Raw genomic sequence first — 17344 nt, 5'->3', positions numbered from 1 at the left:
TAAGCACACGAAATTTTTGCACAATTTTGGTACGAAAAACTGCACACTTTTCGCCATTTTCGTACAAAATTGTACAAAATTTTGAACAAATTTGTACAAAAAGTTCGTGTGCACAAAAAACTGTGATGTCTCGTACAAAATTTGAACAAAAACATTTAGTGCATAATTATGCACTTTTAAGCATAATTGTGCAAGCACAGATACCGTCAACGGGGGTAACTTGGGACAGTCTGCCTTGTACAGCTTGTTGGTGCTTTTGTAACGCGAAGTAACTCCCTTTTTTCTCCAATTAATATCACGAGAAGGTGGTTTTAGGCGCTTTTGTTCGGCTTTTGTTACAAATGACTCGTTGCCAATACGCAGACCATAGAAATCTAAACAGTTCAAGGCACTTCATAACATTTCTTAAGAAGTACGGGTGGATTGCTGGAGCCCAGTCGGCTTGGTTTGTTTTTAAAAAAGGGGAAAAAAGGGTTTACAAAAATTTTTGGATTTTTAAATTGGGGACCCATTTTAAATTTTGCAGGAGAAGTAATAATATTTTAAAAATAGCAACGGGGAAATTTTTACCCTTTTTCCCCCCTCCAAAAATTTCCAAAGTGAAATTTTTAAAAAGGCCTATTGTAGCAAATATCTAAAAAATTCCCAAGAAAGTTTAACGTAAACATTTTGGGGGGAATTTTTTGATTTCTTGCCCCTATAAATAAACGGGTCGACCTAAACTGACAACATTTAATGGGGTGCTTTAGTAGCACTAATTAATGACACGAAATTTTCACATTTTTTCGAAATTCTGATTTGCAGCTGTTAAAAAGACATTATGAAGTTTGAACAAATGGTCAGTATCTGTAAAATCAACTTTTTTTGAACAAAATAAAAAAAGTCATATTTGTTTTAGCATAAGGAGCACTTATATAAGGGACGCTGGAAATAGTCGCAAAATTCACTTCGTGGTGTTGCGCGCAGTATTCTCTCCAAATTCACAATTTTTAACGTAATGCATTAAAAGACTTTAAATTGCTACAAGAATATTGAACAGGGACTTCAATATTGAAGAAAGTAAGATTTTCAGTAGAACCTCCCCTTAAAACATAACGGAAGAAAATGTGGAATTTACACACTAAATTCTTATGGACTTTTTAAATGCATAAGGACGCATTTTTTATGCAGAGTTATGCATGCGCAGAAACGTCCATAAGGTAATGTATAAAATTATGCATCACTGTGGACATTTTATGCATTTTCCTGCACAAAATGTCCACAGTGATGCATAATATTATACATAACATATGGACGTATCTGTGCATGCATAACTATGCGTAAAAAAGTCCACAAGAACTTAGTGTGTACGTCATAACATGTGGTGGGATATTTGATTTCGTTGCCCCTCCACTCATGAACGAGTCGACCTAAACTTGATACAGACCATTTAAGAGTAGGAATCCAGGGTCAAATAGTCCTAGGAGTCAGTTTGAATTTTTACCTCACGATTACGAAAATATGGTTCCTGGTCCACTGTGTGCGGAACTCCTGCTTTTGTCACCCTATAACACTCGCTATTGTTGCCCCGATTATATTCCGCGCGGAAATAGGAACTACGAGTTGATACTCCATATACCTTCAAAAATCTTGAAATTGGGGGCAAATCGACAAAGGACAAAAAGAGCTGAGGACGTAATAGGTGGAGACGAATTGTCACAGGGACGTGTTGATAAGGGACGAAAGGCCATGGATCCCAGTTTCTGGGCACTCCACACTTAGAGTGTACGCTAATAGAGTGATAAATGCGGTAATGCAATACAATATTTGTTGCACTTACAATGCACTCACTCTTTCAAGGCGCTTTAGATGCAATAAAAAAGTTGTCGCTTTTAAAATTAGATCATTATGACACTTAGAAAACCTGTGATGAATTTCGGTATACAAATCTTTTGAAGTTGTTTCCACTCGCGTAAAAGTCTACAAGAAATTAATAAATGTGCTTGAATCAAGCGTAAGGTTACGCTTGAAGACGTTTCGATTGAAATGAAGCATAGACTAGAAATTCCCCCATGCCTTTGAATAGAGGGAATCTTGGCGGATGAGCCTGTAACGCGTAAACTGATTCCGCTTGAAAATGAAGGGTAATACTGCACTTTAATTTTACCAGAGCAGAAGCAAAGCGAAGACAACTTGACTGTTCTTTCTCCCGTGGTACTTGCCTCCAGACGGTTACATGTAGCGTTGATATATCCGGAATGTCTGCGTTCCACCCAGATGCCAGACGGCCGACCTTGCCCCTACGCAGTACAGCGCTGCACACAAGAAGTACACAACAATCCCTTTCAGACGTCTTCTACGGAATTGGTTACTTTGAAGAAAATCTGGAACGGAAGTGGAAAAGAAAACAAGAAGAACAAAGTATGAGAAATTCGTGAGAAAGAGCGTCTGCGGCGCCGTTCTGCCGCTTCCGCGGAGTTCTATTCTCATCCAAGTCCGGCGTTTCTTCTTCTTGATATCTTCTCAACTTCCGTTTCAGCTCTTCCGGAGTACCCAATTGCTTGTCGTCGCTCTCGTCTCCGCTGCCTGGTCTGTGGTCTGTGCCAGGATCGTCAGGCTCGGCTGACTGGAGAGGGTGTGCTCGGCTAACCGCGACCGAAAGGGGCTGGCCATGAGTTACGTTAGGCACTTAGGGGAGGGGGTATGCTCGGCAAGGGGGGCTGACTCTCCCGAACCGTGTACGAAGTATTATATATTATAGGTATTATAGAGTATAATAGGTATACATTCCGAACATTATATTTAGATAATTGTGTCGTTTTAAGTGGTTTTCCGTGTATCAAAGGTTTCCAAAATACGCAAATTGGTTGAAAACAAGGATTCCGTCTCGCGCTCCTGAGCCTCCAAATACTACCGCGCATCTTTAAGAGCCTCAGCACCTAGACATCAGTCTTAGCGCCACTTTCTTACTCTAACATACCGTCTAGAAACCGCTAAACGCTAATTCACCATAATCTTACAGCTCATTTTAAAACCGAAACTGCACTAAACGTGCGGCATTTTTTGGTATAATGGATTCTAGTATTATAGGTATTATACAAGTATTATAGGGCTGTGTACGAAGTATTAAAGGAGTCAGCCCCCCTTGATGCTCGGCGTAAAACGCTGCATATCGTCGGAGCTAGCGTAACGTTACGCTTAACATGTACTAAGAAAGCACATTTCGTGTAAACAGTAAAGAGGGTAAACATAGTGTTCAGCAACGTAACTGAGTTTTAACTAAATTTAATAATACTTATGCACTCTCGGCCGTTTACTGACTATTTCTCATTAGCAGACGTATTTCTGTAAGCAACCATAATATTTGGTATTTAGTTCTTAAATACTTAAAAATTTCTTCGTAATTAATTTACGAAGAAAACGGTTATATCAGTACAGTAATTAGCAATTGCTAAGTAATACTGACAAAAAATACTAAGTATTATGGTTGCTAACAGAAATGCGTCTGCTAAAGAGAAATAGTCAGTAAAAGGCTGAGAGTGTAAAAATGCATCACGAAAAGAAATGAATAGTTAAGTACTCGATGCATTTTGAAATAGTTTTGTACGAAGGGGTTGGGACATAATTAGACAGTAAGTGGACTGCCCCAACCGGGTCTGTCCCCATTGTGTACCGAACGACACATCCGACATGGCCACTCATCCGACAGCGAGGCGACCCGAGTCACTGACGCGCAAAGAGTCAAGGAACAGACCCCTGTTTCAAAATCTCATCTAGGGGTAGGTTGGGTAAGAAAAGTACATTCGAGGCTCGGGTAAGAAAAGTACACCCGTTTTATCTCCGAACTGAAACTACACAAAACCATCACGTTAGTGGTTTTAGAAAGATTGGTCATCCCGCTGACAAAAAATAAATTTAGCCCAGTTCTACATATAATATTTAGAATCAAACTGCACGTTTGAAAAAAAACATTAAAAATAACTATGAAAATCTTTTTTTTAAATGTTTGCACTTTGAAGTACAGCTTCCTGCGGAATCAGCCGACAGTCCAATGTAAGGTACCACCTTATAGCTTAGACCATCATCTTTGAAAAACAGTGCCGTTCGATGCTCTTAGGCTTCAACACAATTTTTTATAAGTGTAAAAATGAAATGGGGAAGAAAAGTACAGTCGGCTGGGGAAGAAAAGTACAGGTATTGGGGAAGAAAAAAACACCCTCTAAGAAACTAAAAGCGGGATGAAAATTGAATTGATCACGGGAATAGATTTGATTAGGCGAGACAAGCAAAAATGTCAACACAAGTTATAGAATTAGACTAGAAATAAACAAGTTATTGGGCATTTACGTGAAAAGGGGAAGAAAAGCACAAAAATGCTGTACCCACTTACCTCTGAGAAAAGGCTTTTTGGACCTTCTGTGATGAGTCCATGTAGAATCAAAACCAATTGACCGATTTTGACGAAACTTGAACTAATGGCAAGTGAAAGCTCTCCCGCTTTAGGGGCAAACCTGTATTGAGCCAAGATTGGTGGTCTCCTGGTTCGAAATCGCAATTCTTTTCGTTGTACTTTTCTTTCCCGGTGGTGTACTTTTCTTACCCTTTTCGAGGAGTTCCAAAATCACATTCATCTTGGCATGTTGTACGTAATGTAGGGAACTATAATCAATGAACAGTGATACATTTCATTAGGAAGGCATTGGATTACAAGTTCACGAGAGCAGATTAGTTGAATCCTCATTTGAAACTTCTGTAAAGTGCAAAGTACGCGTTTTGTACTTTTCTTCCCCAACCTACCCCTACCTCAATTATCTTCGGAGCTATAGGTAATCGAGTGCTGATGCTGGTTTTACCTTGATTTTAGTGTTTGTAAACTTCGTGGCCACCTGGCCCTGGCGGTAGAAGATCGATCGGGGTCACCTCCTTGTGTCAACGTGTCTACTACTCCTGGGCTATCCCACCGCGTGATTGGACGATCCCGCGGTAACCGAAAGGCGGCTAATTTGAAAGTGTCCCATTGTGCCCCACCTTCCCTTACACACTTCAGTTTGTAGAGCACGCTCGCGGGGGTGTGCTCGTGAGCACGCGCTGAAGGACGTGTACTCGTCAGTACACGCTGAAGAGAGTGTACACTATCAGCCGTTTACTGACTATTTCTCAGTAGCAGACGTATTTCTGTAAGCAACCATAATACTTAGTATTTAGTCCTTAAATACTTAAAAATTTCTTTGTAATTTACTAAGAAAACGGTAATATCAGTACAGTAATTAGCAATTGCTAAGTAATACTGACAAAAAATACTAAGTATTATGGTTGCTTACAGAAATGCGTAAGCTGATGAGAAAAAGTCAGTAAAAGGCTGAGAGTGTACTGAGTATGCAGTGTGAAGTTGGTGACCGGGACTTGTGGCAAGTGTGTGCCTGAGGCATGCACCAGGAAGTGTGTGCCAGGCACACACTTGAGTTTGCAGAGCGGCCGCCATCTTGGCTCTGCACGCGAAATCTAAATGCCGAAAATGCCTCTGCGGACAGAAGTGTTCGGTTGGTTCCCCAGAACACCCCAAAGCAAAGTTGCAGCACATGTTCATGAGGTACAGATTGGATCGGCCAGGCCACCCATCTAAAAGTCAAACTTTTTGAAAACCAATCTGTTTTCGGCTTTCCTGTTAGTTAGGATCTCGGAGAGGTCCTTCACAAAGTGAATAAGCTTGGGAACAAGTTTTAGTAAAACGTGGATTGAATTCAGGAAGTTTAATCTATCACCGTGAAGCTTACTTCTTATCACGGGAGTTACAAGATTTTTTTCAGGGCCGAGTCGAGAGCGCCCGTCTGGGTAGGCAGCCACTCGCACGCGAGTGTCTAAGATTTTGCCAACCCGCCAGGCGTTGTTGCGCTGGTTGAGGTGTTGAAACCGTTTGCTTTCTCCCAAACTCTCTCGCCGATAGCAAACAAAAGTTACAGTGAGTCTCTACTAGCAGGAGTCTCTCAGTTTTAAAAAATCGTAATTTTCGTAATTGTTAAGGTGGCACATTTTACAGGGGGGCCCACGAATGGCTTTATTTGTACCTTTCGGCCGGTTATCTAAGTAAATTGCAGTGAATTTTAAATTTTTGGTTGATTTTGCTGGAGGGACACAGTTAAAAAAAGTGTTGTAAATTAACAAGGTAGGTGTACGCCAGACCGTGTCTTGACGTAACAGGCTTCGCGATGCTGCGCCAGTTTCGACCATCCACGCCTGGCGTATACACCTACCTTGGCCTGCGGCGCTAACCTTGCCCTCGGCAGGCTGCTTTCCTAGGCAGACCGTGGAAATGGGCGTGATCCCCTCAAAAATAGCATTTGGTCATCAAAATCTACACCAATCGGATTCAACTTTCGGTCGGGGGTCCGAACGGGTTCTCTTTTCGTCATCAGCAGCGTTAAAAACATATGAAACGATATGAAACTTTACACAAAGTTGAAAGTACCTAAAAAGTTGCCTTTTTTCTGCCGTTTTTAAGTGTTTTTTGGCTAATATGACCGAATAGATTGAGATAGAAAGCTGAATTTTGGTGTGTGGCGAGCCAAGGACATATCTAATGACCCTGCAAAATCTCAGCCAGATCGGCCGAGCCGTTCAGGAGGAGTAGCAGACAGACAAACAGACAGACAGACAAAACTTTTCGACCCCACTGGAGTAACTGGCTTCGCTATCGCTCAGCCAACAACACTTATGATGTTAAGTTAGATAGCAACACGTCTTGTTTTATTACAAGCATGTTGAAGCCCTCAATTTGAGGGCTACGTGCTCGGTGCTGTTTTCTGATAATTCGATTGTAATGAAACAATACTTCTTTGGAGCCTTTGATGATATCTTTTCGCACTCATCGTGCTGTTATTAAACAAGACCCTTGTAACCTGACAACACTACATGTTTTAAGATTGCTCTACGTCTGTTTCTAAACATGATACACCTGTTTCACGACAAGACAACTGTGTTTAATCACGATTACATTATTGTTACTTGACAACGAAGTTGTTATACAGCAAAAGTGTTGTTTCTGGATGGGTTTCCCGTTCAGACACAAAACAATACTGTTGTCATTCAACAGCATTACTGTAGGTGCGATTGTGTTGTAATAAAACAGTGGATTTTTAACAGTATATTTCCTCTTGACTCTGAGCGTGCATCTGGCTACACTGCAGGAAATAACCACAACAAAAGTACACAAATTTCTGGCAAATTTTTTTTATCAGGAATTTAGTGTACTTTTCAAGTACAACAAATTGCCGTACAAAGTACAATGGAACCGGCATGAAGAGTGATGTGCAGTCCAGGGCTCGTTGTGGTTTGTACAATTCTCGTTGTACTTTCTACAATCCCTGTTGTACTTTTATTGTACAGTTTCTGTTGTACTTTTGTTGTGCTACACTCTCAGACTCGTATTGACTTCTTTCTCTCCATTATTGACATTTTGTCCTTTGCTTACGTAGTTTTTTAAGCAGCAATAATAAGTAGTATTTCCTTTGTAACCATGTACAATATTGTTCACTATAAAGACTAAATTGTCACCAATTAATGACAATTTTTTAAGTCAATTGCGTATTGACTCTTTGTCAATAGCAAATTGACTTTAAGTCAATATAACGAACGAAATCTTACATAGATATTGACGAAATAGTACTTTTTATTGCTGTGTAAAATACTCTTTAACAAAGGACAAAAAGTCAATAACAGTCTGAGAGTGTATCTACACTTTTTCTTGCAGTGTACGGCGCCTACGGCCAGTCGGCCTTGATGAGGTCCGCGGCGCGCTCGGCCAGCATGATGACGGGCATGTTGGTGTTGCCGCTGGTGAGGCCCGGCATGGCCGACGCGTCCGCCACGCGCAGCCCGTCCACGCCGCGCACGCGCAGCGCCGAGTCCAGCACGCGCCCCATGCCGCAGGTGGCCGCCCAGTGCCACATGGTGCTGGTGCTGCGCCGCGCCAGGCACAGCAGGTACGCGTCCGACCCGAAGGCCTCGTCCCTGCCGAGAACACCACGTGATCACATGTATAGAGGTGTACTCGACAAGCAAGCGTCTATAGAAGACAAGATACTCGACAAGCAAGCGTCTATAGAAGACAAGATGGAGGTGTACTAAAGCAAGTACACTCTACAAATCGAAGAGCGTACATTGTATGCTCTAACTGGCTGGAGCATGCCTGCAACACTGTGAGAAAAAAAGTACGGAAAAAGTACGGAACATGTCTGGTCAATAATTTGCCTGGACCGTCCGTACTTGCCAACTACGGAACGTTCCGTACTTTTTTCCGTACCCATTTACATGGGTTTATATGGAGCAAGTACGGAACGTTCCGTACTTTTCTCCGCACCTCCGTACTGTATTTTTCTGTACCATTTCCGTACAAAAGTACGGAATTTTTTACAGTGAAGCACGCTCTAGCTAGCGTATGCCTGGCAAGCATGCAGTGCATACATGCCATGTACACGCCAACTGAAGCATGCATAGTGCCTAAGGGATAGGGAGTTGCCTGCATCAGGAAGCGTGTACATGGCATGTATGCACTAGTTAGTGCATGCTTGGCAGGCATGGGCTAGCTAGAGCGTGCTTGCAGGCATGCTCCAGTTAGAGCAAACAATGAACGCTCTTCGATTTGTAGAGCACTCTATAAATCAGCAAAGCATAATCTGGACTTAATATGCTGGATCATATAGATATGCTTGTCTATAGCTCAAGTCACACTCTAAAACACTCACATGCTCGTCTATCACACTTCTATGGATATACTTGTCTACGGCACTGATGTATGGGACTTGGCAAGTACACTCCAATAGATGAGTGATTGGCATGTACACTTCAATCGGCGTGCACTTGGCAAGTACTCTTCCTCCAAAAGTTGCGCACTTGGCAAGTAAAATTCCATTGATGAGTACTTGGCAAGTACACTCAAATAGATGTGTGCTTGGCAAATACACTCCAAGAGATGAGTACTTGGCTAGTGCGCACCCATAGCTGTGTACTTGTTCGTACACTCCCATAGATTTATACAGAGGACTCTACAGTGTCACAGCAGTCATTAAACCTCAAAGTCCACTGTGGCAAAAAGGTACGGAAAATTCTGTTAATTTTTTTTTTGCCAGGATTCTCCGTAGCCCTCTTATCGATATTCTCCGGTAGGGCCGTACATTCTTCCCCGTAGGACCTGGAAGACTATATAGTCCTACGGAGAACACTGTAAGGTCATACGGAGAAGACTGTACGATCCAACGGAGAATACTGTAAGGTTCTACGGAATTACAATTCACCATAAGCTGTTTACAGAATTTTCCGTAGCCTTGTGCCCCAGTGTCGTGGATCCTCACCCGCATCCCTGCGCGGCGGGGGGCGCCTCCTCCAGCGTGACGCCGTGCCGCTCGAGGCGCCTGGCCAGGCCGAGGCCGAGGCGCAGGCCGGCCAGCATGACGGCCTCGTCGCGGCCCTCGGCGTCCGACAGGTAGCCCAGGCTGACGACGGGCGGGCCCCCCGGCGACGAGGCGTTGAGGCGCACCGAGCCGCGGCTGCGGGGGTGCAGCACCACGGGGGCGATGGCCACGCGGTTCAGGCGCCACGAGTCGCCTGCCGCGCACCTGCGGCAACAACACACTCATCCACAACTCACTATGTAAGGCGGCGTGCCAATTGATCCAAGCGGAAGAAGGGGATAACTCAATTTTGGCCATTTTCCAGGAGAAACCAAAAACTGTTAGGAGGGAAAACTAAACCAAAACAAATGAATGTTGCACATGTTAATAATTTCAAAAAGCATTAGTAAAATTTTGAAAAAAATAAAATAAAAAGTGTAAGGTCACTCCGTAGAGGATTTCTGCGACTTATCGCTTTCCATTGAAATGGAAAACAGAGTCAGCTCACCTTATATTTCCTAAACAAAGAGGAATTTGGAGACAAGTCAAGTGGGACAATAGTCTGCATAAAGTGTATGTTACTCTGGTGTATTTTTTGGACTTAGCAAAATTAAGGGGGGGCTAAGTTGAGTTGATTCTTTTTACACAAGATTCATAAAAATACAAGTTGAGTTATATCCTTTTGCCAATTTGTCAAACGGACTCATGTGGACTTCCGTAGAGTTAATCTCCATTTTCCAATGAAATTTAGACCGTAAAAGTGGTTAAGTTGAGTTATACCCTTTTTCCATGAGGATTTTCTCCTAAACTGCTTGGAATTCAGTCAAATAATTTGGTGTAATGATGGAAACCATTCTAAGGCACAATATTAAAATACAAACTCAATTTGGGGATAAGTCAAGTTATTCCCTTCTTCCGCTTCCTGGATCAATTTTACGTCACCAGGGGGGGGGGGGGGGGGGTAAAAGTGGTGACGTAATATTGTGAGATAATAACTTGTCACCATATGCGCCCAAAAACTCTGAACTGTGAAGTTGGAGCTGCAGCCGAGAGATAGGCATTTTGAAGTGCACTGATTTAGAATGGAATTTCCCCGTAAGTGAAGTAAAGGAACGACTAGTCAGACTTGCGCGTTACAGTCCCCGTCGCATTTCGAGAAACAGCGACTGCCCCCAACCCGGCCTCTGACACATGGCGTGTTCGTATTTTCCCGTGAACGCACAGATAAGACCTTAGAGTACGCACCGGTGAGTCTTTAAAGAACAACTAAAAACAATACACCCTCACTCAAAATTAAATAGTGATACATCTCACCCTCTGAAAGGTGAGACATAACTGTCTCACCGAAAAATCATCGTACACGCATGTTTCACCGAAAAAAAGGTCGTATACAAATGTATCACCGGAAAAAAGGTCGTACACAAATGTATCACCGAAAAAAGGGTGATACTTCCCCAGGAAAACGAGGGCCAATCTCGCTGATGTCTCACCTTTTTTTCGGCACACATTCGTGTACGACCCTTTTTCCGGTGATGCATTTTGTATCGCCGAAAATTGGTGAGATGTCTCACCCTTTGAATTACAGTGCTAATGGCTTATGGAATTTTCGTTAGCAAGGATTGACGTATTTCTTCAGCTGTAAATTATGTACAATTTTTTACGTTAGCACAGTGGATTGTCCATACTCTCACAAAAGCACAAATATCGCAAAAATTTTTGGAGCATGAAAGTACAAAAACACGTTGTGTGTGCACACATCCTTACTGCTCTGTCTCGTTGACCTGCACGAATCCTTGGAACAGTAGCTGCAGGTCGGGCTGCTCGCTCTCCGACCCGTTCAACACGTGGAACGACGTAAGCTGCAGAAATCCCTGGGACAGCGGGCCGCTGTGGTTTCGAGAGTAGTTTTTGATGTCCTGCTGGTGCTTCTCCCAACTCACCTGGCAACACAACACTGAGTGAAAGGGTCTTTCTTCTTCTTCGCCAACTCAACAGCACCCTTGAAACCTCGCCTGTAACTCATTTCAGCGATCTGGATTGGTGGAACCCCTACGAACTTTTAGGGAGCTTTGACAGAGCTCGAAAGTTATTTTGGGAAGCAGTTTTGAGGCCAGACGTCATCTTTATGTCTTCATTACCTTTTATTTAACGCATTTAGGATATTCGACAATTTAATCAGTGTTGTTTTTTTAATCAGAAGTCCAAAAACGCTCTATTTATTGGTCTGAGCATCTAAATTTGCATTTTTTGACTTCTGTAAAAGGTTGGACAACTCTCACAAAAATGATTGCATTTAAATGGCTTGGAGGACGGCAAAATCTTCGGCAAGATTTTTGAAATGGGATTATGTACTTTTATTATATAATGTGAATGTAAATTGAGACTAATCGTCCAGGACAAGTTTTTAGATGCCTTTCAGTTGTTTTACATCTGTAATGACTACTACAGCTTTTTCCACCCCGCGGGAAGCTCCTGGCCCAGTGGCGCCCACAGAAATTTCATTTAGGAGGAGCGACTGACATCCAGCCCCTTTCACACTAAATGTCATGGGACTTTTTTGGTCCCGATGCAATTTTAAGCACATCCGGTGGTGATGCAATTTTGTGTCCGCCAGGCGGGACAAATTGTCTAGTGAGAGTACAATTTGCAGCAGGTGTTGGACAAAATGTGTCGCCAGGCGGGAACAAAATTGTATCAGCGTCGGATGTGCTTAAAATTGCATAAATCGTGGGACAAAAAAGGTCCTATGGCATTTAGTGTGCACGTGTTGGCGCCACTGTCCTGGCCGTTGGAGTGTTCCATCGCTTTGACTTCATGCACTCTACATCCACGTTATTTCACGGAAAATGTGCACCAAAATTCAAGTTGTTTGCCCCTTGCGTCCACACTATCAAGCGCACGCGTCCAGCTTTTCTCAGAAATCCGCCCTACGGAAGATTGGAACGCACATGCGACGTAGGTGGAGTGGAGTGCTTGTTGCCAGCTTATCGCCCGGAAGGGGGCATCCAAATAACAGTGCTGTGGCGTATAAATTGGCCGAGGATTCAAAACCGAGGCAGTTGCTCGTACACCTTCGTACCAACCAGCCACGATGTTCAGCAAGACAGTCCTCGTCGCCTTCGTGGCCCTGTGCTGTGCCCAGGCAAGCGTTGCGAGAGCATTCACCACAAACCTGTCTACTAAACGTATACTCTGACCAGAAAACGAAGAGCCCTGGGTTCTCGCGATCGAGGACTACCTGCAATGCTAGCCAAGGCGGCAGATGGCATAAACCGCGAGAACTCACGGCTCTTCGTTTTCTGGTCAGAGTATACAAATGCATGCTTAGAAGGTACACACTTACAAATGCCCATAGCATGGAGTTATAGGGCGCCATGCGTAAGTTTGTACTTGCAAGCATTTGTAAGTGTGTTTGCAAGCATGAATTTGTAGGTGTGTTCACTGAGAAAATTCGAGTTGTCACTTGGTGACAATTTCAAGGCTCATTTTCTTGCAACGATGTTATCGAAACAATGGATGACATTGTTGTCACGCATATGCAAAAAGGGAGCTTTGATGAGAATGTCATGGTTTGGAAGTGATGAAAATATCATCCATGTTTTATGTCATAAAGTGACAACAAAGTCTCACAGTGTACTATGCAGACAGTTAGGTTTCTAGTGTACTCCATCAGCCAGTGACAGAACGACATTTGTCGACCATGAAGGCATTTCAGAATATTTTAGAGGAAATGTGGTTCGTTCCACAGGCCTTCGTGTCTGCGGCTCCCCATGATGAGAAGGACATCATCTCCTTCAGCAACTACCAAGGCAGAAGCATCATAAAGTGCTTGAGCCAGGCAAGTACAAAAGGTCTTCGACTGAGAACGAAGGAGTCTTGATCAGAACTTTCGTTATTTTCGGAATTTTCTGAATGTGGGTGATGTTTATTTTGTCTTCCAAATTTAGAAAGGTTTCCTAACCCAAATTTGGTCGCTAAAGGGTCTATCTGCCACCTAAATAGCTGCAATTTTGTACGTGTAACTTGCACGATTTTGTGCATAGGTGTAATTTGCATTGCGTAAAAATGAAACTTTGAGCAAAGTTAAGCAAAACGTCACACAGGTTCAAAATAATGCAGCACCGCGTACAAAATTTGAGCGCGTAACATCATCTAGATCTGGGTAAGGAAACTTCATGAAACAAAGTCGGGCAGTAAATTGATTCTCACCCAAATTTGGGTGATATTTAATACCTCAGCTCGTCCAGCTTTATGAGTCTTAAATTCTCAGTGTGGGCCTCTGGCCTCGACAACAGTCTCCCACATAGTTTGACTCCGCGTTTCTCGCCACAGAGTTACATCTTCGCCAAGGACAGCATGCCCATCGTCGCCGGATTCGGCAAGATTCTCGTCAACGCGTACACCGGGGCGAATGCCTGCGCCTCCATGGACGACAATGCCGAGCCCCCCGCGGGTGCCATCAAGGCTTGCTACAAGAACGTCTTCGACGAGGCGGTGAACAGCCTCCACGCCTTGCGCGAGGAGTTCCGTAAAGTCATTTACGCTGACGCCCCCGTGATCCACATCATCGCTACGGATTGCTTCGGCCTGGAATCACACTAAAAGCCTCAATTTGAAGTTCGAACTATGGTACAGGGAATCCGGCGCAAGCATGATACGAAACAAAATTGCTCCGATTGATTAGAATCTTTTATGGGGGCATTTTTATCGCGAGATGCAAAGAAGCAGAGAAAATCCGTCGTCACACGACGAAGAAAATCTACGTTCGTATTATGCTTGCGCCGTTTTCTTCGTACTATAATGAATTTCCGCGAAAGGCATTTGAAGTGGGGGTCTACACGGTAAAAACGGTACCTGGTTTTCCCAGGGAAGCCTATGGTAGAGAGACATAGGCAATTTCCAGGGAGATCCTGCGAAAACCAGGAACCGTTTTTACCGTGTACTGTGAGATTATTCAATAAATAATAACACAACATAACCGTTTAAGGCCATTTGAGATAAAACCATTGTATTCCCTCTGGGTACATTGAATGCGCACTTGTAGAAACGCAGGACGCCAGAGGCACCAACAAAACGGGAGTGAAGCAAGTCTCGTTTTAGTTCTGACTTTGGAAATGTTCCCGATGTGGCCACATACACGCAAGCGGCCAAAAAGGCGCTCTTAGAATTCATGGATAATGACTTTGCTTTTGACTGAATGAGACATTTTCCTAGCTGAGGTAAAGGGACCTACTGCCCGGCTTTGCAGAGTGTACCTTTCAAACCTCAAAATTTGACCTCAGGGAGGCAAATTGCACGCACAAAATTCTACCTAAGCATTTAGTGTGCTCAACGTACCTGTGGTCATGACATTTTGAAACAAGATTTATTATTATTAAACTATACAACAAAACGACTTTTTGAAAAGTCCAGCGTGGAGTGTGCCTTGCACACACTTGAGTTTAGAGAGTGAGCGTGCCATATGGCGAACTTGTCCATCACTACTTGAACCTTGCTCTGCAGTGATAGAAAAACACTGAGTATGTGGAATGGCTGTTTGCTGAGAAGTAGGGCGAGCAAGAACCTTTGGATTCAATCGCGCATTTTGCTTAGCCGCACACAATAAAGTACTACGTGGTTTTTTGTACCGTCAAGTCCCCTAAATGTGAACACGAACCCTAAAGTGGGACATTTTGACTATTTTCCCTATTTTAGGCCGTAAACGGCCAACGCGTGGATATTTTGCGAGGTAAAAAATGTTTTTGAGACGATAGGACCCCTCCAAGACCATACCCGCACAGAGTGTCTTGTTCCCGCTCATACCCCCTCCCCGGAAAAATGGCATACAGGACATGAGCCCCGTCCCGTTTGAGCCCCGATGGTCTGAGCCCCGACCTGAGCCCCAACCTGAGCCCGGGTTGAGCCCCGACTTGAGCCCCGACCCAAGCCCCAATTTCCAGAGCCCGGATTGAGCCCCGACCTGAGCCCCGTTTGAGCCCCATTTGAGCCCCACTTGAGCCTTATAGCAATAAATTATGCAAAAATGCGTGATTTCAGGTCGCGGGGCTCAAATGGGGCTCAAGTGGGGCTCAAATGGGGCTCAAACGGGGCTCAGGTCGGGGCTCAATCCGGGCTCTGGAAATTGGGGCTTGGGTCGAGGCTCAAGTCGGGGCTCAACCCGGGCTCAGGTTGGGGCTCAGGTCGGGGCTCAGACCATCGGGGCTCAAACGGGACGGGGCTCATGTCCTGTATGCCGGAAAAATCTTGAAAACTGGAATTTGATGCAGAAAAAAAGAGAAGTTTTTTTCAGACGTCTAGCGCGGATTCGGGGCTTCGAGCCGTTGATGCTCGGACCATTATAGACTTCAGACATGTTGTAGCGCGTTCTTTTATCTACAAGATGCACTTTAGAAAATTTGTTTCCGACGCTTCTTTTTACGGTGGGAAGAAATCTTCTGAGGGGCTGTAAAGGGGGCCCACATGCATTTCCTTCGTTTTTTTTAGGTTTTGACCGATTCAGAGGCTTACATTCACCCCCAGCGTCCTACAAACGCTGCCTTGTATATATTGGGTTTGGGGCCAGGTCGGTTTGGAGGCCCAGGCAGTCGGGCAAGTACGGTTATTCGGTACGCTTTAAGTCAGCAAAAAATTTAGTCAATGTTTGAAAGCAAATGCTTCCTTTTGGTTTAAACCTACAAAGATATCGTTATCGCCATACGACAAAAACTTGCGTAAAATCATATTTTGAACAAAAATTCTTTAGAAAAAAAATTCCGGGGGAACGGTTTTTAAATTTTTAAAAATTTCAACATGTATTTCTTGCCGTGCATTTCGAAACTTATAAAAAATGACCTGAGCAAAAAAATTTTATAAAATGGTTTTGGTCAGAAATTAAAATTTTAAAACCATTTTGTTTTATTGGTTTTTGGCCCTATTTCAATTTGGGTTTTGGCGCTACCGGGGTGTTTCTAATTTAAAATATCTAAGGAAAACTAATTGATTGAAGAGGCTCATATCAGCTTAACCCCGTCGAGATATCGAAAAGACTTCAGAACCAAACTTGCTTCAAAATTTAAAAATAGGATAATACATTTTAAGAAATTTTTTGCTACTGCAGTTTTTGGGCGAAAACGAATGAACGTGTCCCACTTTAGGGGACTTTGTCCCACTTTAGGAGACTTTGGCTCCTAAATTGGGACACGGTTCTTGCTGCTCCTACTGGAGCCCCATGGGCTGAAAAAAATTTGTTTTCGGTAAAAGACGTGTTTTGACATGAAGATTCTTAAATCCCCGGCGATTTTCGGTGTCATCGTTATTCTGTGAATAACAGACGATTTTCCGTAAAAATCGTCCCACTTTAGGGGACTCGACGGTATTGCGCATACATTTTCAAATGCACGGATTCGTGTGTGTAGCCAGCTAACATTTTCATGACTTATCTGACTTTCCGACCTTGCCCTGAGGATATTTCGGCGCCAGAAAAATCCAAAATCGTCCTAGACCCTCCCGCCCGTATATGTCCAAAATAAATTTTAAATCACCTCCGCCAAAACAAATGGGGACAAGGAAACTCGTGTGCCACTACACGACTTGCAGACCCGATATGGCATACGATCATGTGAGGTCTAGCCTTTAATGGCAATGCGCGCGGCGACGACCCATCTGCCGCAGATGCTCGATGGGTTGCCTAAGGCACGGACCGCAGGCGCTCCTGAGTCGTGAGTGTTGGCTGACGGGCAGTTCGGACGCTCTCCGACTTTCGAGATATTTAGTGGATGGTTATCCTTCTACTGCACTGTTAAAAATAATCGTAAATTTACGACATTTTGTAGAGCAATTATGTTGTTTTTGCCATTTTTTATTACGACCCAAGTCGTAAATATACGACTTGAGTCGTAAATATACGACATATTTGTCGCCAAATTTGTTAGCGAGACGTTTCGTAAATTTACGAACGATCGTAATTTATTCATGGAGTATGTCGTGCAGTTATGACTTCA

At 43.6% G+C, this 17344-nt stretch overlaps 3 protein-coding genes across 3 annotated transcripts in view; 2 read left to right on the top strand and 1 right to left on the bottom strand.

Moving 5' to 3' along the window:
* The window catches only part of LOC117646678, a 586045-nt gene that overhangs the window by 122274 nt on the left and 446427 nt on the right, over nucleotides 1-17344 (top strand). The window lies entirely within an intron of this gene.
* On the bottom strand, nucleotides 7388-9367 carry LOC117646863 (uncharacterized GMC-type oxidoreductase Mb1310-like). The gene is made up of 2 exons (XM_034388151.1): nucleotides 9327-9367; nucleotides 7388-7986 (listed from the first exon to the last, which is right to left on the bottom strand). Exon 2 carries the CDS (start codon nucleotides 7923-7925, stop codon nucleotides 7737-7739), a length of 189 nt encoding a protein of 62 aa, XP_034244042.1. The 5' UTR covers nucleotides 7926-7986; nucleotides 9327-9367; the 3' UTR covers nucleotides 7388-7736.
* LOC117646838 lies at nucleotides 12391-14343 on the top strand. The gene is made up of 3 exons (XM_034388096.1): nucleotides 12391-12507; nucleotides 13114-13203; nucleotides 13698-14343. The coding sequence occupies exons 1-3, from the start codon at nucleotides 12457-12459 to the stop codon at nucleotides 13965-13967; spliced, it is 411 nt and encodes a 136-aa protein (XP_034243987.1). The 5' UTR covers nucleotides 12391-12456; the 3' UTR covers nucleotides 13968-14343.

This window comes from Thrips palmi, unplaced genomic scaffold (assembly GCF_012932325.1).
Source record: "Thrips palmi isolate BJ-2018 unplaced genomic scaffold, TpBJ-2018v1 HiC_scaffold_10, whole genome shotgun sequence".
Taxonomy (NCBI): Eukaryota; Metazoa; Arthropoda; class Insecta; order Thysanoptera; family Thripidae; genus Thrips; species Thrips palmi.
This window is presented reverse-complemented; position numbering and strand designations above follow the sequence as displayed.

What these genes read in the sequence shown, in the direction of transcription:
- LOC117646838 (XM_034388096.1), top strand. Translation starts at nt 12,457, where the DNA reads ATGTTCAGCAAGACAGTCCTCGTCGCCTTCGTGGCCCTGTGCTGTGCC. An exon ending in TGGCCCTGTGCTGTGCCCAG is followed by an intron (nt 12,508 to 13,113) that starts GCAAGCGTTGCG and finishes TTCGTTCCACAG; the next exon opens with GCCTTCGTGTCTGCGGCTCC. An exon ending in TCATAAAGTGCTTGAGCCAG is followed by an intron (nt 13,204 to 13,697) that starts GCAAGTACAAAA and finishes TTCTCGCCACAG; the next exon opens with AGTTACATCTTCGCCAAGGA.
- LOC117646863 (XM_034388151.1), bottom strand. Translation starts at nt 7,925, where the DNA reads ATGTGGCACTGGGCGGCCACCTGCGGCATGGGGCGCGTGCTGGACTCG.